The sequence below is a fragment of the Metopolophium dirhodum genome, chromosome 7, assembly GCF_019925205.1.
Source record: "Metopolophium dirhodum isolate CAU chromosome 7, ASM1992520v1, whole genome shotgun sequence".
Taxonomy (NCBI): Eukaryota; Metazoa; Arthropoda; class Insecta; order Hemiptera; family Aphididae; genus Metopolophium; species Metopolophium dirhodum.
The window spans coordinates 6704915-6721793 of NC_083566.1; the positions used below are offsets into that span (position 1 = coordinate 6704915).

At 28.5% G+C, this 16879-nt stretch overlaps 1 protein-coding gene across 1 annotated transcript; it reads left to right on the forward strand.

Annotated features, from left to right (window-relative positions):
* Nucleotides 1–3549: 3549 nt before the first annotated feature.
* LOC132948518 (uncharacterized) lies at nucleotides 3550–16097 on the forward strand. Its single transcript, XM_061019022.1, has 2 exons — nucleotides 3550–3825; nucleotides 14288–16097. The coding sequence occupies exons 1-2, from the start codon at nucleotides 3775–3777 to the stop codon at nucleotides 15932–15934; spliced, it is 1698 nt and encodes a 565-aa protein (XP_060875005.1). The 5' UTR covers nucleotides 3550–3774; the 3' UTR covers nucleotides 15935–16097.
* The last annotated feature ends 782 nt before the right edge of the window (nucleotides 16098–16879 follow it).

The following is a 16879-nucleotide window of genomic DNA, read 5'->3' on the forward strand; positions in this document are numbered from 1 at the left end:
TATTTTTTGGATTTTTAGATTTCAGTATGACTTACTTATGAGGAATCTTGTGTTCAGTTTCCAACCTATTTTACCTAATGAATATTCTTTATCGGTATATAGAAAAAACTAAAAATGTTTATTAATAGCTCAAAAAGAAATATTTTGAAAATCATACAATGTGTATAAAATACTTATAATGACCATTCGGTTAACTTTTCAAGTTTCTACGGTTAATCGTTTTTGAGTTACACTAAAAAAACTATTTAGTTAAAAACTGATTTTTCATAAGACTTCCAGTTTATCGTTATTTTACATTTTGAGCGGTGGGATGAATGTATTGATTTTACAATGATGTTTTAAATTTTTTTTGTGCCTGTGATCTGTGTACATGAATATACACTATAAGTGGTCGAAATTATGCTTAAATCTCAATTTAAGTATTTTGCTGGTAAGAAAGTTAATCTACTCGGTACATTTAAAAGGTTAAAATTGAAATATCCCGCAGTAATTTTCAAAAGCACTGGAAAAAAAAATTAAGGAAAAACGGGATATTTTACGCACAACCAGTTTTCGACAAAACCTGTAGGTACATGACATTTTCGCATAATATTTGTATTAGCTTTTTCTATGCATGGTTTAATATTTAAATAAGTAAGATATTTTCTATTTTTTTCTATAAGCACCGATAAGTATCGCTGAGTCAAAAACATTGAAAGTTCTACAAAGTTCCTCATAAGTTGTTATCATAACAATTCAAAAATATTAAAGATACATTATTTATAAGCATTTAAAGTTAAAATTTTGACCAAAATCACAAACAATTTCAAATTGTTAAAAAATTATAAAACGTTCAATTTTTATAGTAAAACAATGAAAGTTTTTCATAAATAATTAATATTATCTACTATAAAAAAAAAAACTAAAATATACCTATGGGTTAAATGTAAGTTCCGACACGAGACCTAGCAGATAAAAAAATTAATATGTTTGTGGTGAAAAAATTACTTATGCTAGTCCTTTACACTAATCGTTAACATCTGGTATTATTGGAACATATTACTATGTCTGTATGTACTAGGTGTTTATATTTATTATTTATATAACAAATAATATATATTATTAAATTATTTTTTATAACATTATAATTGTTTATATAATATACTAAATATAATCAAACTAATGATAAAATCTGAAAAAATAAAAAACTATAATACATAAATCAATAATATTGTCAAAATATATTATTCTACCTATATTGTGCACTAGGTATATTGTGTTCTAATAATCAGAGATAAACGATCGGTGTAAGGTGTGACACGCACGGAATACAGATACATTTAGCTTACTATCTCTCTCTCTCCGGGAATGGCTTTGAAATCGATGAACCGATTTGACGGGGTTTTCAAAGGTAGGTGTATTGTATATTATAAAATAGGTAATGGAAAACTAGAAAATTAATAGTTGATGGATGGATTAATTCTAACCCGGGCAGAGTCTGCAGGTAACACATATCACGTATCACAAATGAAAATTATTTAAAATGTAGGTATAACGTTAATTGAAGTAATCAAATGTAATATATTGCGCACGAAACACGCACTGATACGTTCGTCTGTTTATCGGTCTGTCTATCTGTTAACTATTTGTCTGGGAAATGCTTCGAAACGAATGAACTGATTTTTATGGTGTTTTCACAGTTATTTTATTGCATTATCTGGTAAATCAAATAGTTACTATGATTGGATATAATTGTATACCTATATTTTATATTTGATCAAAACGACCCAAATAACTGTGTTAAGAATCCGTGCAGGTCATACATTTAACAAGAGTTAAACGAAGGGTAAATTGACGGGCATTTAATTCGTCACGGGCCTTGCAGAATCAGCTAGTTATAAATATAACTAAATATTATAATTTATGAGTCGTTTGATATGTGCATAATATAATTAATATTTTCGTATAGATACTTCATTTTATTGGCCCCAACTTATGAATTCTCTATGAATTTGTATTGTCTGTATGGTTAATATGTTAATATATTATGTATGTAGCTTTAATTTGAAATATAATTCAAATATCCTAGTAGTTAGTACAGTTTCTAATGTAATATACCTAGGTATAATAATTGTATTTCAATTAAAATATAATGTATTAGTTATTAAATTATACATTTTATTTTTTAAATAATAATATTAAGAAACAAATATTAATATCAATTAAATGCATTTAATATTTGTATATCATATAGTGAACCACGCAGTGTGGAATTTATGTAAAAACTGTTTTTTTTTAATTATTATATTCTATGTATTTTTATGATGTAGGTAATTTAAATTTAGCTAGGTTATTCATCGAACAAAATTATTTTACAGTCTATAATACGTATTATTATGTTACAATATCTACATTATAAAAACACTTGCGGAGTTTTTTCTACACTTAGATTTTTCACGGTTCAACTGTATTTTTTGTCTTTTAAACATTGGAGTTTTTGATTTTTCTGCGTACTTTGAACTCATTTTTAAATACTATTTAAATAAAATAATAAAAAAATAACTTTATTGGATGGTTGTCGACTGACAAATAATATTATGACATTCAAAATTAGAGCGATAATAATTTAGAAAAACAATACATAAGTAACCAAAAAACATATTATACCGTAATGCAAATATACGTAAGTATTAACAGTTTTGTGATCGCGAAAAAAAGGTTTATTTTTTACTCGGACAACTCTAATTTCAACAATACGTCTCAACGATTACCTCGAGTTACATTCGAATAAATATTCAAATTGTGAACAACATGTACAAGGGATCAAAGCATATTTTTGTAATTTTATTTAATTGATTTAATATGTATAAGTTTGAAATTTTGTAATTTTTTGAAAATTTGTATTACATTTATTGCAATCTAAATTATAAAATAATTTTACATGAGGTTCGATCCTCACATAGGAGGGACATATTAAGGAGAATAAGTATATTTTTTCAGAATACAAATCTTGATAATTGTTGGAATTAGATACAGTAGTTTTTGACAAAATCTGCTGTCACCTATGAAGTATTCACTTTGAAAAAAGATTTGATTTTCAAACAAATAGACAATTAATTCCTCCCCGAATATTGATCGTATATAAATAATAAATACATTATTGACATAATGCCCATATAACTATTATATTTTATAGACCACACTATTAACATCGCACATTTTCTAAAAAGATTTTTTTATTTTACAATAAGTAAGTAGTTATAACATATATGACCTATACGTCATAGGTAATTGGGTAGAAATAAATACTATATACGACTTGCATGAGGGACACAAGTATATATAGGCTAACATTCGGTTAATAATTTTTTTTTTTAAATTTAGAGTGTTGACGTTAATTATATATGAAACTGTTTGTCTTCAATGTGACTTGGTGAGAGTCGGCGCGGTAGTGGTAATAATGTACATCAGCGTGCAGAAGGGGGATAACTCACCGTATATAATATTATTACACTATATAGAGTCGTATTACGTATTAATATGGATTGGGTGGACTGTTGAGTATGCGTAGGTCTTATACTGTAACCGGCCAGTCGTGTTTTAGTGACTGATACCTTTCGGTCGCGAGTGCTCCAGTCCAATGATAAATAAAAAACGTATCGTTCGATTACCATCAAAGTTGTCATTAATACCTAAGTACTAGTAACTGGTTTGCCACACAACAGTGGTGTACATATTTTTTTTATTTCCATACGAGTGCACACTATATTACTTGTGATTTTGGATTGTATTATAATGACTCTTACGCGGACGTCGAGTTCTTTGCAGCCGTGCAAACTAAATACGGTAAGTTCATTTTTTTTAAAATCAAATTTCATCTTAGAATAAGACAATAATATTATCGAAGTCTATAATTTTTTCAACGGTAAAATTGTATTGGACACTTTCGCTGAGTTATACACTCTTGACCGGTCGTGGTTTTGCCATGATTTTACGAGAGTGAAATTCCCGAAATGACCCGAGGATGTGTAGAGAATAGAAACTAAGCCGGTTATAGGAAGGTATATTATTATTTTTTAACACGAACATTTTTACTTATTATTAAATTTGTAAGCTCAATGGGGTAAGCATATGCAATTTTTCGTCTTATAGGGGCTTTGGTTGTAATAAAATAGTCAGGCACGTATACTCTGCGGCTATATTATGTAAGGGTTCCCAAAATAAAAAACCTATAAATTAACTATTTTACTCTATGTATACACATGTCTACAACTGGCTACTTGTTGTACACTCAGAAATCTATATTCTATACGCCACTTAAATAATAAAATTTTTACTATTTGAAAGTATACATGAAATGGTTAAAATCTAAAAGTTATTTTTTTTAAGTTTAATTGAGATTTAATATATATATTTCTTGTCATATTATATTATACCTATTAAATCAAACAGAATAGTTACCAAACTGCCTTAAAAATCAATTATCTGTATTTGATAATTTTAAATTGTATTGTATGACTTTAAATTATTTGTTGCATTAATACTAATATGAAATATATAATATATTATAATATGAATAGGCTACGGCCGTATTTAAATATATTTTAGATTCTGAGTGGAGCGTATTGATCTTATAATGTGCGAGTTTTTAAATGTTTTATTTGTTTGTATCTGTCATCGCCTTTTGCAACAGTAAAAATGCTTAGATTTTCAACTTCAATATCTTTACTGGTAAGAAAGTGATTTTAATTGGTAATTAAAAGAAGAGGGTGGGGTGGGGTTTAATATCAAAATATTCCCAGTATTTATTTTAATAATTTGAAGAAAAAAAAATTATATTTAACGTTGTTTTGTTGTACCTATTGAAAAAATATTTTCATGTGGATTTGAAACTTTTTCGTATATTATTTTATTTTACTTTCACAATAACATTTAAAAAATATTTAGATGGATTTTATGCTATTGCTTAATGCCTCCTATTTATATCGTTCTATGTTACCTATGTCAGTATTGACTCAAAAGGTAGTACCAAAAAATAAATGACATTAATTCATATATACTATAGGTACCTACTATAATTATAATAATATAGTAAATTCAATGTTTTCAGCCAAAATGAATTGAACTTACTATATTTACTCAAGGCCGTACCAACCCGAAGTTTTTAAAAGTAGAAACATTTTAGCAGTGAATATTAATTGTCTATTGACTATTATTATATTATTTATACTTTTATATTTTTTTTAAAGCAGTAACAACGAGAATAATGAGTTTTTATATTGTACTCAAACATAAAAATGATGAGTTTCCAGTACCTATATGAACAATGTTTTTTTTTTTATTTTAACATTTAACAATGACTTTAATAAATAAAGTAGAAATATTATGTATGATCTGATTGAATAGTTCAATATATTTTTGTTTTTAATGATACATTTTGAGATATTATTACAAAATATTATATTCTAATGATCCCAATTCGAATAATAATTACATTATTTTGATTTCATGACTATGGTTAGTGCAATAGTGCACGTGATATGATTTATTTTCCGGTTTCCCTAACTATTTTAACATAAATATACAGGTTAGCAATTATTGATATAAATATTATATTATTATTATGTTATATTTTTACCATGAAATGTAATATTTACAAATAATACATCATGTTTGGTATCAATTCTATGCTGAATTAACCGTATAGACTATATAGTTAATTTGTATCAATACGATCGTTAATAATTATTATTAAATTAATGAAAGTTGTTAAAAGTGGCAGCACTGAATAAAATAATTACCTATAGGCTATAATTAATAATACTGATATATTTTTAAAAATCACATAGGTGTATTAAAATCGCAGGTTTCTTGTCATCAAAAGTCATACAAGTTTAATATTAAACTATAAGACAGTTGATATTATAGTATACATAAATATGATAAATAAGATTGTTGTCATTTGCTTTTTTAAAAAAAAAACGCACGTTATTTGAATTCCTATGCATGGGTATTTTACCTAGACCTCAATGTATTTCAATACTTGACCTAAAAATTGAAAAATGAAATATAAATAATTATTAATATTAATAATTTATTAAAAATTATAATATATAAATAGAGATACATTGTTATTTAATGATGTTTCAAATAAATAAAAGCAAGAACCTTCGAAATCATAAACGTTTTCTGTAATGTCATTTCAAAAACGGAAAAACGATGATAAATGTTTCTCAAGGGAACACAAAATACGGAACTTCACTATGGCATTTATGAAATTGGACAACTGACATTTATAATTTAAACTCTGAGTTTCTGTAATGTATAAGATTAACGTAAGATTTTATTTGATACTTAAAAGTTAAATTTGCAAAAAAATGTAATTTTACCAAAATACAGTAATAAATACAGTAAAAGCAATAATTTTAAATGGGTAGTGGGCATAATTTAAATAAGTCAGTCTTGAGAATAACTTATTTTACGTAGGCATCTCTAATAATATTTTACTATTAACGACGATATTGAAAATATGTAAAAATTGCCCGTATACCTATCTAATATAATACTAGTTATAAGAACGTTTACCAACAATTTCTAATTTTATATGAACGTTTTCTAAGATAGTAATAGTTATAATTTGAGTTTTTTTAACTATGCTCGTTTAAATGTCCATGCTGCAGCCGTCGAGGTTTAAAAATAAATTGAATTCAACATTTTTCAAATTTTCACATGCATGATTTCATTTAGTTATTTGACAATAATAAATTATTACCATAAATAAATATACATATATTTTATATGAACTTATAAGAAAAAACATTATAAAATGTATTTACTGTTTTTAAGCAATTTACTTCAGCGCAGAATTGTTTACTAATACTAATTGTTATAAACACTACAGTCCATGGTTTATAAATAACGGTACAATGTGTAAGTCAAAACACATATTTTGTTAAATTTATCAATCCCTAAATGATGGTAGTATTGAAATAAAAATTTAACAATAATATTATGAGTATATTTTCAACTTTATTCGTCATCAAGACAAGCTATTACCTAATGACATGACTTCATCATTTATTAAATGGTTTACTTTTAATTTATTGTACGTACAATCGGTATATCGTAAACAAAGTTTGAATTCACAAAAAATCTGATTAATGCTTTGATAATTCTTAATTTCCACCCGTGATTATTTTATTAATACGAAAATAACATTATTAATCAATTTAATACAATATAACGCACCTGCGACTCATATTGAACTATTACTCAATAAGACTTTTGCTTTTATATTATAATTCCCCCAAATTCAGCCGATAGATCGCTGATCAAGTGTGCGTTTTATTTGAAGTATCTATAATGTTTAGTTGGAACCATTTATCTCATCAAATAAAAATATGAAAGATTTTGTCTCAAACACATAACATCATCATCATAAATCCGAATTTAGCATTGTTTCGATTTTTGTCCACTAATCGTGTGTCTCACAAGAGATCTGTATAATATTATTATCTGGTATCACATTTTTAATAATATTTACTACCTATAATATGAACAAAATATAATATTACCATCGTCATTAAAACTAAAACAACAGAATGTTTTATTTTTTAATAATTGGTATATGCGTAATAATAGAACAAACAATAAGTACCTACGCTTCATAACCATTGCTCAATACTTACTACTTTCTCCGAGTGTTCCTTCGCGCATATCGTACCGCGTGTGGTTATTATGATTATTACAATACTATCATCGTCGTCATCACTGCTGTTATTACATAACTTCACAATACCTCGTACTCCGTTTAAGTCGTTGTGTCGGTCGTTATCATCATCGTGGTTGACGAATCCCTTCCGCTCCGTGTAGCAGTCGTTAGAATATTATAGTATTATTATTATTATACACTGCAGAAATTCCGCATAATTAATTTTTCTCTTATTAATTATTAAATACCGCGTAGTTATAATAATTTATTATAACGAAACGCATAAGCTAGTAGGTATCCCGGCCCCTCGTGTTTACCCAGACACATTTTTTTAATTTTAATGTTAGATCGCGTCTTCGAGGACATCGGGTCAACTGCAGCGTAAATTACGATTACGCAAGACGATGATGGTTTATTTTTTATTTATTTTTTACATTTTTTCGAAACACTCATAATGTTGCGTTCGCCGTATTCTAACCGTGATTCATTGACGATGCCTACACTACAATATAATAATATCATAATACCCATGCATCATACCTAATATTATAATAATAATAATGTATAAGTCTACAGCTAGTCCACTCCGTCCACATAACGGGTAACACCGCTTTTTTAAATCTATGTTTTCATTATCGACGTTATAATATTACGGGTACACTTTCACCGTAGACGTGACCTTAAGTCTCGTGTACACAAGTGCATCGAACTTGGCGCGTTTCTCACGTGTTATTTCGTTTGATACATCGCCACGTGCAATTATAATACGACTTGGGTACCTGTAGCAGTGTAGTAGCTCTATAATGTACGTATACTTACATATAATATTACATAGGTAGGTACTTATAATACGAAATTATTCGAATTCGAATTATAGTGTTTCGACAATTTTTTTTTCGCCACTATACGATGTACGCGTCTATACATAGTATCATATTATGTACGTGTGTAATAGCAGCTGATACCGCAATTATTATTACTTACGAATTCAATGATTCGTTCAATGACACGTTATGTCTGCATCTTCGTCGTCCTATCTAATAACGGTGCGGACGGCCGGCGGTCGGCTGTAGCATAACACATATTATATTATCCTTGGGAATTGAATAATACACGTAAATTGCCCACACACAACACTTTCACTCATTTCACTTTCTAACATGAGTAAATACTATCCGCGATGTCGCATTTATGGTATCTATCAACTATATAATAACACAATATATGTACCTACTGCAATTTATTGACGATCGGGTTTGATGAAGCCGTTAAAAATCGTACAGGTAGTTTTCCAAACAACATAATAATATCATAATATTATATTATGTACATTGTCTCGTTGTGTATTTAATATCACTGTACAGCGTACTTACGTCCAAACCATAGAAAATCCTACGTCCAAACTATTATTATCATCAATGATACGGCACTATAGTGTACACATCCGTCCAATTATGTATACTCATTGTAATAGCTTGGTAGGTACCTGCAGCTCATTGACACCACCTACATTATTATAATGTTTAGTTTAACGTTCTTTATCGATGTTTCGAAAAATACCTCGTCTTTTATAAGAAACGCATGTCTCTCCGTATTTTATCTCCGGCAATAACAGCTTTATTGTTTTTATTTTTGTTTTAACCTGATGATCTCAGAGAAATATTACATTAATTACATATTGCAAACTGGCCAAGTCAAGTATTGTATATAAAGTAGTATTTATATTGCACTGTTCATATTTCTTGATTAAAAGTTCCTATATTGTTTTAAAATTATAAATTATTTTTATATGTAATTATATTACAACTTCTTAATAGTTCAAACAAATGTGGACAATGGAGTTTTTATATTATAGGTTCATACTATGCAATAAAATAATTGGAAAAAAACACTTGTTTAATATGAAACACAATATTATATTTGTTATTTATAACAATATACACAAACATAAACAATATTTATTGATAAGTAAAATATATATATATTAACCATTATAATACTAATTAGTAATTTGCTATAAAATACAGAGACGCATTCTTTACGGTATGTACCATGTAGGTAAAATTATAAATTCACTTTGGTTTTTAAAATGGTAAAAAAAATTACTATGACATATTTTACTTCAAATGTATTCATATAAAGTATTGATAAATCATTGATAGACATTCATACATCAAATTATTAAAATATTATAATATACTTTACAGATTTTTAAAAGAAGGTCGGCAAACACCAATTAGCGTTTTTAGTAATTAAATCAAACCAAACCGGGAGAGTTGCAGCTCTGTTGTATATGTAGTAGGTGACAGGTATCGAGTGTTCTTCGTCATTGATTATTGCCGTAGGTTACTGAAATGGATATTATGTTAAAATTTAATTCATTTACAAATCGACGTATGTGAAGGCTGCTTCATAGTTCTTACGAATAATATTTTTTGAATTACAACAAATTAATTAGATTTGTTATTTTCGTTTATACACCAGCTATCTAACTTCGTACAAATTTCAACTTAAATTGCGTAAATATTTTCAATATTTTTAAATCACTATAAGTACAAAACTTATGAGGAATCTTGATTCTTGAATATTTTGTCTTGCAGTATTACCTACATTTTCAAACAGCATAAATATTTTTACTAACACTTATATGGAAAAAATCAATAACAAATCAGATAATTCCTAATGCCCAATAAATAGATCAAATGATTCAAAATATTTTGAAAATCATACCATGTCTAGTTTTATTATTATAAAATTTTAAAATTAAAATGTCAAGACTGAAACACATCAATAAAAGAGGATAACTGCTTGCTGTACGGCGGTAGGTGTCGAGGGTCACTCTCGTCATTGAGGAGTCACTGTACCGTACCTATGACGTGTTATGTTTGAATTCAATGATGTTCGATAGATCATTACATACGAAAAAAGATTCTGAGCATAGGCAGTCCGTCAGCCTATATTATAGGCACCTACTACCTATGTATAATTTGCGATATATTTGAATTGTTACTGAATTGTTTTTTAGTTGTATATTAATTTTGTTGAAAACGTTACATTTCAAATTATTGTTATTGTGTGCATAGAATATGATAGTATATACGTAAAAAGTTACAAGTCCTCATGAATAATAATTTTATTTACAAGAAAATAATTTAAATTGTTATTTTTTGATTGAGTAATAAAAAAAAATATACGTATTTTTTTAGATTTTTCGGTTACAAAATCAACTACTAGGTATAATGAGAAATGTTATATTACCTACATTTTCAACCCTTAGGTATATTATATAATTTATATGAATTTTCAACTAATGACAATATTGTCACTAAATTTTCTCTTTAAACGCTTTTAAAAAATATTGTAACCATGTGTTTTTTATATTTTTAATTGGTATTGAACAAAATATATGGAACCTAGTATTAAATTTACATGGCTTTTGACCGAGTAAAAATGTTATTATCGACGTATTTTGTACAAAAAAAAAACTTGAAAATAAACCCCCCAAAGAACGCATTTTATTTAATTTGTCATAAGAAACCACCCCCAAAGTTAAAAATCTAACCATTTTTACCAAATCAAAAACACACAATGTAGGAAAATCAATACATTCATAGCTCTACTCAGAATCTAAAACAAAATTAATTTCGTCGAAAACTGTTTTTGCAAAAAATGCTCTCTTTTCTTATTTTTTTTTTATATTATTGTTTTTCCGATATTTTATTTAAAAGTATATTACCACCGATGGAATTTTCCTTCACTCAAGCCAACATGTTTGTTTTTATTTAATTAAGTTTCAATTTTTTTATTGTTGTTAATAAGATACAACGTGTTCAGCTTATTGTAGGTACAGATAGTTGAATTTTCTAATACATATTTTAAAAATTGAAAAATATATATTGAAAAGTAAAAGGAATTTTCGTTATTTGAATATCAAATTAAAAATGATGACATTTTAAAATTAATATAATTCTTGAAATAAAATCATAACAGAATATTTAAATACACCGTCATAGGTATATCTATTTATATCCTGTATTACCGTGATATTTATTCTCCAACTCGATTCACATACTAATTCGTTCGGATACAATTATATAATCTTGCCATCCATTTTTTTTTTACAATTAACACGTGTTTCTCCGTATCTAGCAACAAACCTCGATTGTTTTTTGGATTAATCGAGTTATATGTCTTGTAGATTGCTATGTTGACCAGTTATAGTATAGTAAAAACGTTACATATATAAAGGCGATAAAATAAATATACTCTAGAAATCTAGAAGTATACATATTATTATATGTAAATAGAAATACATATACAATATAAATGGTATATACCCCACAGTGTTTTGCTACTAAAAAATAAGTGACAAAAATAATGGAATTTCAATGTACCTACGAACTATTTAAAAAAAATCATAACGCCCCAGGACACTGTTTAGCATGCACTTTATCCTGCATTAATAATTGTTTTGTTTTGGTTCAACATCAACCTACGAATACATTTCTTAAAAAGAAAAGTCATAAACCAAAAGCTGATGATATTATACCTAACGTGTAACATTGATGTTAATGTTAACCGTAATAAGTTGTTATTATTTAGTAATTTATTTCTTAAGACTAGAGAAATTAATTTTTTTTAAAGCTTAGACCAATTTCTACAATTGTTCTCATCGCCATCATACGTAATAATACATAATAATATGTAAATATTATTTTTCCTTATGTTAGTTCTAATTCAGAATGACTTTCGTCGACTAACTTGTTTGTCTGGAAGGTTACTCTACAATTTCTCTTTTTGTGTTTCATTTTTCAAGAAATATTTGTAGCAAGGTATATACAACATAGAATATTATATATATTATTATTATAAGATCGTGAAAGTAGTATTTAATAAAACTATTTGAATAAAAAATTATTTTAGTTTCTGAGTGGAGGAAATAATGAATATTAAATTGATTTTTTACAATAATGTGCTGTTTTATTCTTTATTTTATTTCTTTTTGTGTCGGAAAAAACTTTTTATAGCCTAATAAATGCGCCAATCATCATTTTTGAGAGAGGTTTCTAGTAGCATATTCTATCTACATTGTACTTAGGGGAAATTTACCAGTATTAACTTTTTTAAATAATAAGGGAGAAAATAAGAAATGAATTTTTTAAAGATTATCATTTGGTCATCATGGTAACCAAACAGTTAGATATTCTCCATTCAGAATTTAGTTTTTTCATTACAACGATTTATTATTGAATTCAAATTTAAAACATTCGTTATGGATCCGTAGTTGTGGTCTAGGTACTCAACGATGAGGTGCATTAGACAGCTATTATTATTGTATACAGCCGAGCACTATAACAGACATTATACTTTGCGGACTTGTTTTATTTTATTTCTATTGGATTTTCTATTCCTATTGTAAGTGCCTACAACATACATAATATGAAATTATTGGCATATTTAACTAATAACTTACTACTGTTTTTTTTTTAAAAATAATTTATAAGTAGGTGCCTATCCATTATTATTGCATCGCAATATTTAAACTACTCTCTATTTTACTGTGTTAACTGATTTTATATGTTTCCATGCTACCTATATAGGTACAGTTAAAAAAGAATATTGTTATTCGAATTAAAATATTGTAATATTGTGTGACATCTAACAATGGCTTTCACAAACAAAATATATAGCAACCATTTGTCCACGAGAGGGCGTCACTATATTCACCACATCGTTTTTATTATTTTATCCTATCTACTTCTTTTTAAACGTGTAGAGGGTGCCACAATATTTGCTTTCAAAGACATAAAATGTAACAAAATAACAATTCAAATCATATTACCTAATATTTTAAAGAATATTGAATAAGTTACGTTCATTGGAACATTTTTAGATGTAATTTGTTAAATATTTTATATATTTACGAAACAAATATCGAATATAAAATTATAATCGCATGTTATTTAATTATTGGTTTATTAACGCTGTTTTTGTACGCAAAGTTGTGCATTCGTCATATAACTTGACAGTTGGCTCTGTCTGGGTGTCACGATAATGTTATAATAGTGGGGAAGGTTAACATTTTTATGTTAGGTAGAGTTTTGTTTTATAAATGTAAATATTTAAAAAATACTTTTGGCTACGATAGAAAATTGTATTTTTTTAATCATTTCGTATGGTTATTGACAGAAATATTATAATTTGTTTTTATAGAATATTATAGGACAAATTAAAAATATCAGTAGGTACCTACTTCTATATTATAATAAATATAGACTTACCAACTGTCAAGTTTATTTAGGTGCATACTCAATAAATAACATTAAAGGTACCTATATATTATTATATAAACACATATTATATAGTGTTATAATATAGACCTACTACAGTTTTAATTAATCACATTTAAAATTAATTAATTGATTGTTCATATCATGAAAAAATTATTACTTCAAATATTTGTCAAGGTCTTTCAATTTTATAAGCTACTTTCACCAGCTTTCGACCTTCGTTTTTATTTCTTTTTACGATTCATATGTTATATGTTATATGTTAATTTATTGGCAACTCTAATAATATTTGTATTTATTGTTTTAGGTTATTGCACTGTTGCTTGTCTTTGTTTCAATGGTGAGAGGTTTCCCGTTAGATGGACAACAACTCGATTCTGCGGTGGAAGGCGTACAGAAGTATTTAGAATCGTCTGGTTTTCCAAAAATGACTCGTGGTGAAGTATTGGATTTTTTAAACGATTTTTCAAAGAACTCTCGAGTAAGTCGTTCAGATAATACTGCAGTAAATGTCAAGAAAGATATTACGTACGTCACGCCATCCCCTGATTTCGTGTACTCAAAAACACAAATACCAAACGTACACGATGAAGTGACGAAAATTTCAACTTCTCGACCAAAAATCCCTAATGGCGAATCACCACTTAACTATGGATATCCAATGAGCTTAAGTAAAAAAACTGACCAGTCACTGCCATCGACCACGCCAATAATATTTGTGACAGTGCAAGGCAGAAATTTAACAAGTGACAAAAAAACTGAGATCATGTTGCAAACAATGGACGCGAGAAATGCACAGAAAAAAAGTATCGGCCCTTCTGTCGATTTAAATGCGTATGCTAAGTTTAAGAAAATCCCTGAAGCCAGAAATTTGAAAATTGACGATGACATGAAAGATTTTCTCAACAATTTCGGACTATTGGATGCTCCAAAATCGGGTAAATCGATTGATTTAGATTCCAACAAACCACAAATGCGATCCAATGAACCACAAAGACGACCCAATGAACCGCAAAGGCGAAATGACGATGCTACCGTTACAGAATCAGTGGATGAAAAACTATTGAAATCAATTCTGAATGAAACCGGCAACATTGGAGTAAACATATCACAGTTTCAACCTCTCCTCGAAAGTGCATCAGACCGGGGAGACCATGTGTTCAACCCGTCCGAATCCAATATAAAAACTGTAGATGTGAACAGGATAGCGAAGATAGTGGAAAATATACGACTGTTGGCTGACGATAACAATACTATTTCTTTGTCACAGGAAGCCATCCAAAAGAAATTGGAAAACATAACGGCGGATATAGCTGCTATTGATCAGCCTACCGATAATAGCAATAATAAGGAATTCAATGGCTACGAAGTGTTCTTCGACGACAATTCCAAAGAAGTCGATTCGGATCTGCCAGAGTCACCTACTGTTTCAGAGACTCAACCTTTGAGTAAAGCCCCGAACCCGCCTGATCCTTTGTCCACCGATGAACTTCAAATGCTGTTGGAAAAGAACAAAAATGAGGTAAAACGTCAAGAGCCAGTGAGTGAAGAGGCAGTAGCTAATATCACAACCTCTACTGAAGAATCCATAGCAGTCGCTACGTCCTCCGAAGCAGTGGTAGCATCGGTATCCACTGATTCGTCCTCGGAAGCAACGTCCGTAGAAGTAACATCCGGCGCTAGCGCAGCAAGAGATTTTTCTACGACTGCTGATCCTAACCCAAGTCTATCTCAATTGGCCGAGTCATTTGGTGGAGGCGAGACCGCCAGCAGTCCACCGGTAATCGATGAAATAATTACACCTGGACCCGAACGACCTAAGAACGGTTTGTACTTCTATGTGGACTGGAATTCGTTTTTGACGGTTAACGGAGGCCAAAAGAACCAAGTCAACTTGAGGTTTGCACCGAAAGCTGGGAACCCAAATCATTTTATCAAGGTCACCGTACCGTAATCAGTCTTAGACATTATTAAATTATTAATCTAAATAATAATATTATATTATAATATGTTGGTTCTTTTCAAGATGCCGTTCACTAAATATGTTGTACAGTTGTACCTACTATTTATTATATTATTGTAAATATAGTTTTATAAATAAAAAAACATGTTCTATACCTACTAAGTATATTTGTCGCGACAAAAAAATCTACGCCCTTGTAATATTATATAATATTATGTTCGTATAATTTTTTTTTTATAATAATTATTTGAATTTTATAAATAAAAAAAATATAAAAATATATGTCGTATATTTGAGTGGTGCCCATAAAAAATTCCCGGTCCCCAGACACCACTCGAAATTTCCTTTTGAAATTTTACCAGTTACAAACGTCATATAGTGAATAAAAAATACCACGCAAGTGCCAACAAACGAATGCATTGCCCGTTCGCGTAATAAGTGCTAACCCTCCATTAAAAATATTTCTTCAATTCGCCCCTAGGTTTGACGCCCCGCCCATGTTAGTACCGAGTAACGACTTTTTTTTTTCCTATTCTGTGTACCCAGAATAATTATCCGCATTAATAATGCCACTAATGAGATCGAGAGGAAGTGCAGCAGTACCTATACATATATATAGGCTACGTAGACCCACGTCAACACGTCGTAATATTACGCAGTGCAATCACTGGCTGCAACGCACATGGCACAAACATTACCTATTTTTAAAAATAGTACCTATAATAGGTTAGCTATCCATAACTGCGAGTTGGTATTGGTATTGGTGTTATATCATTATTATAATGTTGTATTGTATTATATTATAATAATCGTAGCAATATTATTATTATAATGTAAAATTATGCACGCTGAAAATGCAATGAAAATGCTGTGTCGTTTAATAAATCGTGAAACCACTTGCGGTAATGATGGATGCATTTATCGTTTATATATTAT